Here is a 14,929-nt window from a genome sequence, read left to right as displayed (position 1 = left end):
TAGGTTACGTGTACATCTTTCCTAGAACTTACCCCAAGCTGTGCCTTTTGGGGTCGGCTTGACGAAATCACATACTGCTACCTTCTTCCCCAGCTTAGCAGCTTCCTGCGAGAAAATGAGGTCATGCAATTTCGTGACGGCTCAAGACGTTGCTTGCTGTGGTACACTAATTGTTTTAATTGTAAGTAAAGAGGTTACTCCACCTTTTTGGCAAGAAATAGGTTTAGGTCTGCGACATCTCCCACGTAATAGAAAAATCATAATTTGAGACACAAGAATAAGAGACTTAAGGTTAAAATCGAACTGCATAACGCATACCCCCATGCCTTTCTTCTATAAATGACAAACTACCTCTTTGGTAGCTAATGTGAGCAACGAGAGCTGTCTCTCTAGCCTTCGTAGCATTACCTGCTATGTGTGAAATTAATACAATAGGATTCAACATTTTTGATGCCAAATAAATAAAAATGAAGTTCTTAACGAATACTTTCCTAGACTGAAAAGGTTCATAGTTGCTCTCCAATATCCCTTCAAGGTTAGTCTACCATTAATATTTCAAGTCAAATGAGAGGTAGCTTGACTGTAAAATATTGCAGCCTGTTTTGCTGTCACGTTTGAGCAAAGCCAAACAAAGGCTATGATTTCACCCTTTCTGGTGAGCTACACAAGACATTTCACAGCCTTAATGCTGACTTCTTGCATGCAACAATTCAAGTTGGCCCCCAGTTATCCGCAAAGCAATGACAGATTTACTGCAATTAGAAGGCTCACCTTAGAAGCAGCTAAGCCGCCGGATCCGCCGCCTATGACAACTAAGTCATAATCATAGGAGATGCCAGTCGTGAGCAACTGCCCCAGGGTGCCTTTTTTCAGCGCAGAGGCCGTGTCTTCGCTGCCTCCAAGCAGCTCTCCACCAACAAACACCTGAGGCACGCCAGACAGCCCTGTCCTCTGGCTCAGCGCTTCCTGGATTGGTGGCCCATAGTCTGTACATGCATACAAGAAACACAGCTTCCTCTAACAAAGCTGCTCATGGCACGTGCAGCACATCTGTAATGAGACATCTTCAAGTAGCCAATAATGGCTCCATCATGACACATATAATAAAACTGTGTCGTATGGTTAGCTGTCAAGGAGGTCCCTTTATTAGTACTCTGCCGCTGCTTAGAGATCACAGTTTGCACAAAACAGGGCGAAGTATTATTCCTTTATCAGTGGATGTTTGTCTGATACATTTATCCATCACATGTTCCCTAAAAAGGTTGAAGGAATGTATAAGTTACATTCCATTCAGTTCTAAATAGCTGTCTCATTTAACAGTGGGCCGTATTGTACATACCTACAAAGCATGTCATGCATACAAACACCAAATATAGCTATAAAATGCAGTGATACTCTAGTTAAGAACAACACAGCGCAATCGATTTATGAAACTACATGCATTAGCATGCCTGCTTATATGTTTTTAAATGAAATGTATCCCTAGAAGGCTCTGTCCCAAGTCGCATATCTTCACGGATTTCAGTCCCCCTTAATATACAGTCAGGCATCTTATTCTGGAGTGCTTTTCAAAACATATTAGATGAATTCTACTGCATATTGACAAGTCCCTCATAATGACCACAGACACATAATTGATGCCAAATCTTGCATTAGCTCTACACAAAAGTGAACTGTTATGAGTATCATATATTGGATACAAAGATAAAATTATGGTTTTGAAGAAAGCTGTATTCTTTTTTTTCTTTTTTTCTGGGTAATTTGGGTACCAAGCAAAGTGAAAGTGACATTTTATTCGAACAGTTCTGATGTGAACTTGAGTGTTTGCAGACAGTATACATTAAGTCCGTTCCCCAGTTTGGAGCATTGTGTCATAAGGTGTAAAGAATTGTCATCAGCATATGTCCTATAGATACATATATGCACAAGGCATGCCTTACACCCTAAAAAGATCAGAAGTTTACTCATAGTATTCTAGCTCTGATGACATTGTTTCAAAACATATCTGCTTGTGACGCTGATTCTACCGAGACAGACAAATGAAGTATTGCCTTTACAAGAGTGCTAGGTGTTCATAAGTCTAACTTATGAAGAGTTCAGCTTCCCGACAGCCGCAAACGGCTGTCACTATTTGGATTTCCTAATGTGTGTTCCTTTTTATAAATGGACTGCAGAGAAGATGCTAGCAGCTCATAAGTACCAATTGTATATTATTAAAAATAAAATGCATCGGAGGGCTGTAAAACTAGAATTTGAAGTACATCTCGCCAATCTCACTGATTTTTGTTATTTGATTTTGTTCATGATTATCCAATGCAGTGGCGCAGCCAGAAATGTGCCATCCCCTGGCTATGCCATCGATTCAATGTAGCAGAATCATCTTATCAATCTGCCTACTAGTACACCCCCAGAGCTTTCTAAAATCATGGCTGATTACAGAAAGATAATTGGTTCGCAGTCATTAAAAAAAGCTCTGGTGGTTTTTCACTCAGTAGGAATCCTGTCCGCAAATAATTAGCGAGACTGGCTACCAAAAAACAAAGAAAAAAAAACAGTGAACAGCTTGAAGCAACAAGCCTTCTGCAAAATACCAGACAATGACAACTATGAATTCGATATCTCCAATGCCGTAAATTCTGCTCGAGGAGCAAACCAAACGGTTACGCGACACAAACGACCACTCTGGAGCGGGGATGCACCGAGCCACTCGGGAGAGGTAGCATCCACGCGGTCACGCTAACTGCTGATGGCTGAGACCGCGCGAAACGCACACGGCTGGGTCAAGGCCCTCCTGTCGCTCACATTTAGTTCCCGCCCGACAAACGCGGCGCTCGGTATCTGCAAATACCCGAGGTCAAGACAGATGACGTGCAGGACGATGATGATGATGACGGCGGAGACGCTGATGGCGGTGACGCTGGCGTCGAAGCCGGAGAAGCCATCGAAGAAGTCGGCGAAGTCGGCGAGGCGGCGGCATTGTCTGGTTTCCTCGGTGCGTTCCCAGACATGCCCATCAAGTCGACTTAGAGCCGGCCGCTTTGCTCCATCGTCGGCCCAGGTTTTGTCGCATTGTCAGGTGGCACGGTGATGCGCATCGGGGACGAAAAGAAAAACGAAAAATTCACCACTTAATGAAAGGTACGCGACGCAGAACGATACCGCGGGCCCGTGCGCGCGATCGCGCACACATACCGTCTTCTTCAGCCGCGGAAACGCCGCCCACGTAGGGGAAAATCTCGGGCAGCTGCCACTCTTAAGTTATTAGAACCCTTCATGATAAATTAGCTCCACCGTAACTTGGTATGAGATCATTAACACGATCGAAGGGGGTCGTGAGCAGATGTTTCCTTTTTATTTGCTCGCCGACTCAGTCACATGTGGCCATGCACGTAAGAAAACGGTGCATGGTGGGCTGCAGAATCAAATTTGTTCGGAGAAAAAATGAAACATCAGCCGAAGCTCTCGTTACCCGTCGTTACGAGAAAATGTACGCGCTCGCGTGGTGCACTAGCATGCTAACAAGAAAGCCTCGATACGCACGGCAGTTACGATTGAGTCAACTATCTATTCGTACCAGCAAGTCACAGAAGTGGTATCGCACGCTCGTAAAACCCCTTAGATATATATATTTTTTTCTTTTTTTTCTGTGATCACCGCCAGCTGGCACGAGGGAGTCTGGATGACGCCGCCGATACAGAAACGACAATACCGATACAGAACCGACAATTTCGTGCTCGAGCAAGTTTCAGGCTTTCGGTACCATATCAATTACCAAAGTTTCCCAGGAATATCTGACACGGTCAATAAGAACGGGCACTCACAGCTCAGAACTCGATCCTGAACTGATGAACTAAAAACAAACGAGTGTCCATTCTTGTTCGTATCTGATGCGCAGCTGGGGAAACTTTGGTGATGCAGCAACTGGCAAAACCCTCATTAACTCCGATACCAAACAAACTGCGCGTCTCAAATTCCAGGGGTGGGACCAGGCGCAGAAGCAGCTGCAACGAACGCGTTATATACACCGACACAACTTCCACACGAATGCACCCATACCGGCCGCGTCACCGCCGTCTTCGCGGTCGAGTGCCAGGAGCAGACGCTCGTCGGAGCAGACGGTGGACGCAGTCGAGGGCGGCGGAATGTCCAGCGCGGATTCCTCCACGGACACATGACAGCAGATGGCGGGGAACAGCTTGGGCATGCACAAGCTGCGAGCCGGGGCGCGCACCCGTCGAACGCCGCGCCGTGTGCATGCGGTTTCCGCACATCGATCCTATCGCGGGTCGGCGCGCGCGGGACACGCACGTTCGCGACTTCACGGCCGCCACACGTTGTCCGGGCGACCGCGAGGGACGCAACGGCGAGGCTGGGGCAAGACTAGAGGTCCTGTGGGCCCGTGGACCGCGCCCCCCCTCGCCCTCGCTGAGCAACTGACGCGCGACGCCTTTTTGACATATGTTCGACGCGATCGCGCCGGCTGCAGCACGTCACGGCCCGAAGGCGTGATAGAAGCCGGATGGACATAAAGTCACACACACGCACACCTCCTCTCCGCGCGCTGATCGATATACAGACAACTGAGAGGCCCGTTCAGTCAATCATATTGTAAAAGAAACGCGCTTCCTCTGGATGACGTGCAATCAATATACCAGTGACGTGTCGCCCTTCTGAGGAACTCCGGAGTGTTCGCGCAATGCGTCCAGACACTTCCGACTAACACGGCACGTACATTATCGCGCAAAATATTTAAAGAAAGAAAGAATTGAAAGAAGAAGAGCAACAGTCGGAGCCTGCGATGGCCTTTCGGCTCATCAGACAAGAAAGGCGTATACGAGCGTTTCTTCAGTTCCTGAAAGCAACAGGCTTGATTGAGTGGCCGGCGGCAGAAATGCTGTCTCTCCCACATCCCCCTCCCCACCTGTAGGGTAGCAAACTAGACAGACTTAGTTAACCTCACTGCCTTTCCTCCGTCTCCCTTGGTGCAGTATGGAGCAGTGTAATCGGTCAATATGAATTCTGCTGCCAGACACCACATTACGTGCTCGATTCTTAAAGGCCTTCCGCTTCGCTTTTTAATTTACTCTATCGCGCAAGCGCAAATAACATTGCAAGTCGCGCGAACGCATCATGATAGACCACTACAGGCTAAATCGCTTTCAGCTTTTTGCCTGGTACAGCGGCCTCTATTAGAACCAGCCGGTCGGTCTATTTATGGCAGCCCATCCTACAGCCACACCCGTCCGTCCGAAAGCGCTTCCGTTCGTTTTCTTATATAGCACGCCGCAGCCGCCGATGCGTGTTTGAGCCTGGCGTCCATCCAAAAAAATGAGGGTCGCCGAAGATTTCGAGCCACGCAGATTGGCAATCACGACTGCGCGCGCGCGATTTAACCACCTCGTTAAAGAAAAGGGCTTAGCAACAGCACGAACCGTGCAAGGTGCGACCTTGGCCGACAAAACGTCACGCGGGCGGCCAGACGCTTACGACATCACGACACGCGTTTGCACCACCAACGTTTGCTACACGAAAGGTTCCAAGTTCCGTTCACGACTAGTACTTACCGGTAACGACACCGCCGCGAAGTAGTTGCCCTGAAATCAACTCGCGCCTTACGAAAGGTCACACGTTGCGTGTTTGCGGCCCACGCTAAACAGCTTTTTTTCTGGAGCGCCGACGCTACACTGTACTTGCTATATGTCGCCTTGAAGCATACGTCGCCTTGAAGAAGACAAGTCCTCTTGTCGAAACGTTGGCTCCTGCTTTCACCTTGTTATAGTTTTGCTCATCGTCTTGCTATCCATATGTCGCTCAATACAAATACCCGGCAATATCACCGCAACTTCGGAGCTAGACCTCAAAAAATGTGATTTAGGCAGTCTGATAGCAACTTTTCTTGTCAATGGTGGACAAATGTCGATGACAATGTACAGAGCGGGTCAACTGTTAAAGGAAACACCTGAATGCAGAGCATGTCCGGATTTTCCTCTCTCACAAGAGTACAATCGCGTAGATTCGCAGCGATTGACTTGCGGTTGGTAGCTTTGACTCCATGTGACACACCTGCGCGGTGCACTGACATATCTCTCGCAGCCACCTGCAGCTAGGGGGCCAACAAAGTGAGAGGCGCACATTTTGGTGTACCTATTAAGAGCAACGCACTGTGCACAGCCCACTAGGTAGTATGTGTAACATACAGAGTTGAATAATTTTGTTTACAATTTTGTCCATACTTGTATATAACATTGCAGCCAAAAGAACAAGTCAACCAGAAGGCAAGGCTTCCTAGCAGGGCTCAAGAGGCAATCTCTGTAGGCTACGTAAATGTCTATCAGAATTACTTCTCTCCAAGGTGACGTCATCACTTCTAGAGGAGGCTGGGCGCGCGTACTGCGTGCATGCACCTACCTTTCCTGCTGCTGCGAGCGGAAACGCTTCTTCCTATTCGCAAAATCGGTGCAGCAAAACTGCGTAGCATTCTCGGAGTGTTGCCGAGACAACGGGTTCGCTGAAGCGTCAAAACGCGTGCCTCCCATGTAAGGAAAAGAACGCCAAGTTCAGCGAAGCGGTCCCAAGATCGACCCTGTACTAAGCAACCTGTACGCGGAGTTTTTGTAGCCCCTAACGATCCAGCTGTTCAGAAGTTGCACGGTGCAGGCACATACGAAAGCAGACGAACAAACAACCGGGCGATGCAGTGGACACGGCTCATTTGCCGGTGCTTCGTGCTCGTATGAGCGACTGACTGAAAGCGGACCACTTCGACTTGCTTCTTAGTTGGCTTGGTTGTTTCATATTTCGTTCTGTTCACTCCGACAATCGGCTACCGCGGAAACGACGCGGCAAATGAGTCGTGTATACATGCTCCAACTATAGCCGATCTCCGCCTGAGACCAGAGAGCTCGCCTGACATAGGGCACAAGCTAACGTAGACAGCATTCTCACGTTATCAAAGGCTAGGACCACTTAGTTTCAGAGTCAAAGCTGGTGAACGCACGCAGGAGCAGAGGCTGGCGAGTCCTTTGGGGACTTCCCCAAATGACTTGTTGCCAGGCAAGTCGACCGGGTTCACATATAAGACAAGAAGAGCATAAACACAATGTGTGTAACAGAGCGTATATTCCATAATTCGTGATCACCTCACTTCGCGCTATTGTCTTCACGGAAGGATTAGCAGAGCACAATAGGAGAGCCCTCCTCCTTCCCTCTCTGGAACGCACAGCCGGCTCTCGTTGCCGATTATATGGCGCGAGCGCTATAGCTGTAGCCTTCGATGCACGAAGGTAATCTGACAATCTCGATTAGATAGGTAACTGCCTCAGGTCTCCCGAGTGCGAACCCTGAATGACTGATTGCGAAGCCACACCGGTGCAGCGAGTTCAAACAAGACGTGAAAGACGCAACACGGTAGGCCTGCTTTATCTGTAAGGATAGATAGCGTATCTGAGACAATGAACGTATGACGCGCGTATTTCGTCACCAAAAATGCCGTTGCTGTAAGGACGAGAGCTGATGCTTTCCGCGAAATTGCACCTCCAATCGAGTTTTTCATACGCGAAGTATTGCATTTCGTAAGGGCGCTCCGTTGTTAGCAACTAGTCGGCGCTATATATATAGTTAATCGCATCACATTGCGGCGCTATGTACAGTTAAACGACCACAGTTTATTTAAAAGCAAGTATGACAGCACATTAGGATGAAACGTTGGGGGGACATTTCGGTCGGAACGACGGCCAGAATACTTGGAAATAAGGCGAAATTCGTGACGTTCCCTTTACGTCATCGCATTTCCCGCTATGCGCGTCAAATTCAAGAAAAAAAAGTTTGGCATTAATTTTCTCCGCTAATAAGCAACGATGCTCAGCCAAATAAGTGCAAATATAGCTTTAGACAAACAGCATCTCATTCCATGGTGATTTAGCGTTTCTCCATGGATTTACCACGTCCCAAAGCAACAGAGGCTGGTTATAATCTATAAGTCCAGTTAGTCCTCTGTATGGCCGGTAACGTGCATCGAAGGCTCGATAAACCTTTTTTCTTATTTTAATTTCGCGCCCAGCGAAATTCGGCCACCCCGATTCATGAATCGAACCTTCGACCTTGTGCTTAGCAGTAGAACGCTATACGGCCACTGATCGAACCATCGGGAAAGGCAACGATGCCTCCAGTAAAAACCCGGAGTACAAAAGTCACCCTATATATCTATATATCGTGCGCAGGAGGTTGCGACGTCGCTTGAAAGCAAACATTCACAGCGCAAGATTGAGCCACCACACGCGCCGGCGAAGCGAGTTGTTGTAGAGTTACTGTGTATGCTACTGTATATGCTACCAAAGGTAGCATATACAGTAATTCTAAGTTCTTGTAGAACACACAGCCATCTGTACGAACAAGGTTCAACAATGTTCAAACACAAACTCGCCTTCCTCGTCGACTTCGATGGCCACGTAGGGTTCATTTAGGCTGGTGAAGATATCTTTCGTCTGGAAAAACAGAAAATTGAAGATAAATATCAGGTCAATCTCTCCGGCGAGTACACTCTGACACTTGAATTTTATTTCGTAAGAGCACCGACACGTGACCCCTGAACAACTCGATGCGCGAACTCCTGTTCCATATTCCAGTAACTCCAGCCGAATAATTTCTAGTCATATCCCACAGAAATGCCTCTCCTTCAGGCAGCCTGTGAAATTGTTGTCTCGATTCAGGCAAAGCAAATCACTGTTTTTCCACTCTCGCCATGTTTGCATCCCTTCAAAAACAATTTGCAATGCTGTAGTTTTACCTAAACTTTTTGAATGAACACCACACTCTACATGCAGCTGTTGATGTGCTGCTTCCTTGTTCCCATTATACTGCAATGCGATAGTGCGCCAGATAAGTGGAATGCGTTGTTTGCCATTTACAAAGTCCGTAGTTTACTAGACGTACAGTGGTGAAAGGCATCAAATGCCTCAGGCATCAAATTAGACATTTTTTTTTAAACTAACGGCATCCACTCAAACTTTGCATTACGGGTAGTTTAGAAATGAAAAAAAAAATACATGCGGCATTTCATTCGACATTCGAAGGTTGTTTTTGTCGAATATTCGTATTCTGCTCGGGGATTTCACTATTGGGACACCTCTAGAATAAACAGTCTAAAACCAGGACACGCTACCAGGTGTAATCTGATGCTAAGTACTTATCACCCATGGAAGCTGATCAGGTTACACTTGGTTCTCTCTAACGGCCTAGCATGGTCATGTGTGTGCGCGCGCATTGACTCGTTTTCCTTCCCTTTACGCCTCTTTAATGCTTACCTACCCCTAGAGTAGGGTAGCTAACCGGGAGCAACTTGGTTTCACTTCTCAGCCTTTCCCTTGCGCACCACAGTAGCGCCGTGAACGTCCGTTACGGTATATACAGTGAAACCCGCTTACAGCGAACATCTGATACAGCGAAATATGCTCCATACCGAACCATTGAAAACGTACAATATACTGATCAAATAGGATGTGCTTAACAATAACCACATATGCAGTAGAACCGCGTTGTAACGAACAGGCATATATGCGATAAATATAGTTCGATATATCAGGTGATTCGATATACCCAAACTTACATATAGCGAACTCTCGTGATGCGCTCTTTACATACGGATTTGTTATCTTCAGTTGAGAAAAGAAGCAAGAATGATATCGATCTATTCAAAAAACTGCGCGCATATAGTAGGCAGTACACTTGACGTTTCCCTGCCCAGGCAACCGTTACGCAGCATGGTCACTGAGGACGCCGTTATCGATGAGCAACATTGTGTACGCCTGCTCCAGTCCGCTTTCATATAATATTTGGGGTTTTACGTGCCAAAACCACTTCCTGATTATGAGGCACGCCGTAGTGGAGGACTCCGGAAATTTTGACCACCTGGGGTTCTTTAACGTGCACCTAAATCTAAGCACACGGGTGTTTTCGCATTTCGCCCCCATCGAAATGCTGCCGCCGTGGCCGGGATTCGATCCCGCGACCTCGTGCTCAGCAGCCTAACACCATAGCCACTGAGCAACCACGGCGGGTAGTCCGCTTTCAATCAACGTCGGCACGAAGTACCGGCACAGCGCATCCACATCAGAGAGCGTGGCCCGAAGCACCCGGCGTCTGCGAACGTGCAAGCACGAGTAAGCAACGCACGTGTATACTTCTTAGCGACATTAGTGGGAAGTGTGACTCCATAGGATATTGCTTTAGACACGTTTCTGATTCGCTTCCGAGCATTCTTGCATGCATGCTGGAAAAAAAAAAAAAAGACTCCCCTGCGCTGCATTTCTGGCGTAGGCGGCGGACGTCACGGGTTCTCGGATATGTGCAATGCCCTGTTCGTTATGATCGCGTAATTTTTCACGAGTACAGGTCAGTAAGTTTCGGGGGTTCGATATAGAGAATAATTCGCTTTATCCGGGATTCGTTACTATTCGGGTCCGAATGCACTGCTTTCACCGAAACCAAGCTACTTTTTTTCGCCTGGCACAATGCTGACAGTGCATTCGGCTTTTTGGACGAGTCAAAGCGTTTTCGGTCTTTGCCAACTATACGAGTACAGCTATCGATTACGTTTGAAGAGCGAACGACGCGATCACGCATGATGTACACCCCAGAATTATCATGGCAGAAGCAGGTTAACTATGTAACCGCTAAGGCAGGGAAAATGTTAGGTTTTCTTCGTAGGAACTCCAGAGCATTCAGCACGTCTACACGAGAGCTGCTGTACAAGACGTACGTAAGGTCCGTCCTTGAGTACGGCTGTGTAGTTTGGGACCCTCCGACGGCACGTGACATTAATAAACTTGAGAGGGTACAGAATTTAGGTGTGCGGTACGTGTCAGGTCGATACAAAGTTAATTTCAGCGTTACGAGTGCTAAGGAAGAGTTTAAATGGGATACCTTGGAGGTACGACGCAGAAGGCTGCGACTGAAACTTTTCCATGCCATATTCTACGGTACAATTGGTATAGAAAGGGACAAATACATAATGCCACCTCATTACCGATCACAACGCGTGGATCATGCACTAAAGGTACGGGAAGTTCCATGCAAGACAGAACTGTATAAGAAGACATTTTTTCCAAGAACTATACAGGAATGGAATACGTTACCTGCCAGTGTCGTCAACGTCGTGTCAAATGATGTATTTTTTGCCCTGTTGAAGTGACTCAACTAGCCTATTTCTTTTTACCTTTAGATTGAATTTGCCCATGTATAAGTTACCGTGTTTTGAAAATTCTGTAAGTTCTGTTGAACTTTTGTTGTTTTTTCTCACGTCGGGTAAAAAAAAAAAATTTTGTGAAAGTTTATACCTGTTCTGTTAAACCTTTCCCCCCACTGTAATGCCCTTTGGCGCCTGTGGGTACTGAATGAATAAATAAATAAATAAAATAAAATGTTTATAACTTGGCAAACTGGGCGAGCCCTATGCAGGCTTTCTCGCCATTCATGCAAAAAGAAAAAAGAAAGGTGACAGGCTACCTTTTTAAATATATTTTCCCACAAAGGCGAGTTCCTACAGCATTTTTAACGTAGTACATATTTGTGCTAGCATGATTTAAAGTGTAAGCATACAGCGAAAATCAACCTATTCAGCTGTCCTGTTGTTCACATTGTTTCGCGTCCTTTACACCAATAACAAGAAATATGAGCCGACTGACAAGTCGACAATTCAGTAGCGAGAATTAACGTGACGTTTTCGATCGGCTAACGTAAAATTAGGCAATTCTGCCTAAATTTTCACGAAGTTCGTAGTCTGTTATAAGCTAATTTCACTCGTCTTCAGCCCTCATTCGATGTATGTACCTGCAATATTCCAAAGCAGCCTAGTGATAGTAGTGATATTTAGTACTGTATGCAGTACTATCTATCACTACTCTCACTAGGCATCATACTGCCTACAGGCGCAGAAGACTTCCGCGACAACTACACGATGCGAAGGATCGATGACAACATCGGGCGAGCGAGCGAGCTATTGCACTACGGAAAGTAAAAGGAGGTCTTTATTCTAATCTTGGCGGGTCTGCGCGGAAGCAACGCCACGCCAAAAGAGTGCACTACTGAATAAATGAAAAGGACAACACACGCAAAGCAAGGGTCCCGCCTACTTAATGGAAGGGCCGACGCGTCGGCCGCGCTCAAGTGAAAGACCACCCGATTTCGTCATCGACCGCAGGCGGTGTCGGCTTTAATGATTCAGCCGTGCGCCTTCAGTATTCGGAACCTTCTTTCTTGCAGAGAGGGCAAACATGTCCGAGACGCGGATCCAGGATTTCCCGGCTGCCAAGCCCTACGACTACGGGGAAGCCGTGCTTACGCCAGTGTCCTTGAAAGCTAGAAGCATCGCGCTAAGGCGCTTTTGCGTCCACGGCGCAATTAATAAAAAAATGGTACGATTTTATGCGGAAAGCGCTACACAGGACTGTGGTATCATCTAAGTGCGAATTCTGTGTGCCCAAGCAAGTTAACATACGTGTAAGACGTAAAACGTATCTGTTTGAAATGGGTATGTCCCACCTACGGGATATATGCGCAGCTTGAGCGGCGTGCATGGGTACACAAGCAAAACGCAGCTGTCGTATCTTACCGCTACGTTTTAGCCATGTGAAAAGGTCAACATCCGGAACAACTGTTCATCGTCGCCTAAAACGGGAACACGATATGCAGTTGCTAAAATACAAGGTCGCTAGCGGTGCCATGTTATAGCTGTAAAGTGCACAGAATTTCACTTTCGGAGAGTATAGAACAACGAAGCTTAAAAACACAAACGGATATAACAGTAAAACAAACCCAACAAATGTCAAAATGTATCCCAGACAGTCGGTTTGATTGACACGCAACGAATAATGACCCCCGCCAAAATTTTTGAGCACGTGCGACTTGATTTCATTGAATGAAGCTCTCAATCGACACCCTCGAAGTCCGCTCGCCCGCGCCTTTCTTTGTGACGTCAGTCGACACCACCGGTTTATGACATCGCCCGAAACAAAGGAAGTACGTGAAAGGCAGCTTACCTGTGCGCACGTTGGGTCGCCAGAGGCACTGAAAATTACTACTTTGTTGCCTTTGATTATCTTCTCTATGGTGTCCTTCGGGTCGGTGCCATTGTGAATAGGCGGCATCGTGCTCGCTACAAGGTGCAACGCTCTTGAGAAAAATATCTACAAATCTAGACGCGAACAGTGAGAACTAACATGTCGAGAAAGTTCCAGTATGGGTTAAATTCCCCCACACTCTTGTTCCCGCAAACAGACTCCAGGCGCGTAAGAGCGCGCGAAACACGCTTGTGAGTAGAAAACGGCGCGGCTAGCGAACAAGTACGTCGGTACGCCCAGTTGCCACAAGCCTGCTATCTTCGCGAAAAAGCAGTTTACGCGACCGTGGCGCCACCCAGCCAAAGAAACTACAAAGCCTGCGACACGCCTGACATTCCCTTAGTTTGGTGGCGCTGGCTGCAAACCAAAACCAAGTTTGCGTCAAATAGCAGAACTAAAGAAAATTCCTTTAGAAAATTGTGAAAAAGAAACATTTGTCAGAAAAACAAAGTCCTCACGTTTTACTAGCGAAACTAGATAACATACGACGCTGCTAGGTGAAGTACCGACGGAGCAGAACGCGCCAAATTTAAATTGGCAAAGAGGCATTTAAATTTTTAACTATCACCGAGCCGCAGTCGCAAGTGACGCCCCGACGCCCTCCGGACGTGACGGTGCGGTAAATGAGTGGGAGTGGGAGGACAGAATGACAACATACAATGACATTACGAAACATTATAGGTTGCAGAGGTGCATATTCCCGCGACCTCACGCAAAATTGACAAAAAAGCAGTCTGTCGCATGGCGGCAGTTACAAACTAGGACGTATCCGAATCCTGCGCTCTCGCACATCATATATCCGGATGTATATCCTACGGACAAATGCAAAACATGTGAATCCAGAGCCACTCTGGAGCATATATTATGGGAATGCAGAGGGCTAAATAACAATAAAGAAAACGCGGCTTCTAGCAGCAGCCTTCGCACGCGCTGGGAAGTCGCGCTGCTCAGCCCCGCCCTCGAAGATCAATTATGGGCCGTCCAGGGGGCCGAGGATGCCGCCAGGACCCAAGAACTCCTGGCCGTCACCTAGGCGGGGCCTTTGGCCCACCCCACCAACTCGCAGGGCACACAATAAAGTTCTTTCCTCCTCCTCCTCCTCCTAGTATTTGCTCCTACTCTTGTTGTAGGTGATGTTACTAGCCGCGAGCTTCCCCCTTCCAAAACATTTCTCCCTTCATCCTTTTCGCATGTTATCCCAAAGAATCATGGCTACGAACGACAAATTTCAGATAACGTGAAGAATATCCACAACTCTAGACACGCACAGCGAGAACTAACACGTTGAGAGAGTGCCGGTATGGGTTTAATTTACAGTGAGTATGTTTTAGTTTACTATAGTTGAATTACACCGCACACTTATGCCCACAAAGAGACCCCAGGTACCTCAGGGGCGTTCAAAAGAAAAAAAGAAATCCGCTGTATAAATAGCAAACCCCACCTCTTTTTCTTTCTTTTTTTTCGTGGGAGGATTTGTTTTAAGGCATAAAGAATAAAAGAAATTAAATAGTACCTTCCAACTTTGCATCGTGCAAGAACTGCAGCAGCGTCTTTGCAAGCTTGCTGTCCATCACCCAACGGTTGTAGTTTTCTGGGGACGTATTCTACGACGCGATCACTTTCTGCGATAGTGTCGCCTCGGCGATAGTAACCCCGTTAGCTGATTGAGCACTATGGCACGCGAAAGCGGTAGTATCGGCCAAGTGATCGTCAATCAATCAACAGCCGATCAAAAAAAATCTAATTATGGTATTTTACGTGCCAAAACCACGATCTGGTATGAGGCACGTCGTAGTGAGGGACTTCGGGAACTT

General features: G+C 47.1%; 1 protein-coding gene across 3 annotated transcripts in view; it reads right to left on the bottom strand.

Moving 5' to 3' along the window:
- Window positions 1-13,384, bottom strand: part of LOC135911629 (thioredoxin reductase 1, cytoplasmic-like) — a 32,443-nt gene extending 19,059 nt beyond the window's left edge. Inside the window, exons 1-4 of one of the 3 annotated variants that reach the window (XM_065443962.1) lie at window positions 13,035-13,384; window positions 8,423-8,483; window positions 772-986; window positions 33-105 (exon numbers count right to left, since the gene is read on the bottom strand). In XM_065443962.1, the coding sequence (XP_065300034.1) occupies window positions 33-105; window positions 772-986; window positions 8,423-8,483; window positions 13,035-13,142 (457 nt within the window). In that variant the 5' untranslated portion in view covers window positions 13,143-13,384. Of the gene's footprint in view, window positions 1-32; window positions 106-771; window positions 987-2,848; window positions 3,090-4,056; window positions 4,255-8,422; window positions 8,484-13,034 lie in introns of those variants that run through there. The other 2 variants (XM_065443964.2, XM_065443963.1) reach the window with 2 other exon arrangements.
- Window positions 13,385-14,929: the final 1,545 nt, after the last annotated feature.

This window comes from Dermacentor albipictus, chromosome 5, assembly GCF_038994185.2.
Source record: "Dermacentor albipictus isolate Rhodes 1998 colony chromosome 5, USDA_Dalb.pri_finalv2, whole genome shotgun sequence".
Taxonomy (NCBI): Eukaryota; Metazoa; Arthropoda; class Arachnida; order Ixodida; family Ixodidae; genus Dermacentor; species Dermacentor albipictus.
Note: the sequence above shows the minus strand (reverse complement) of the source record. Positions and strands in the feature narration are given on the sequence as shown.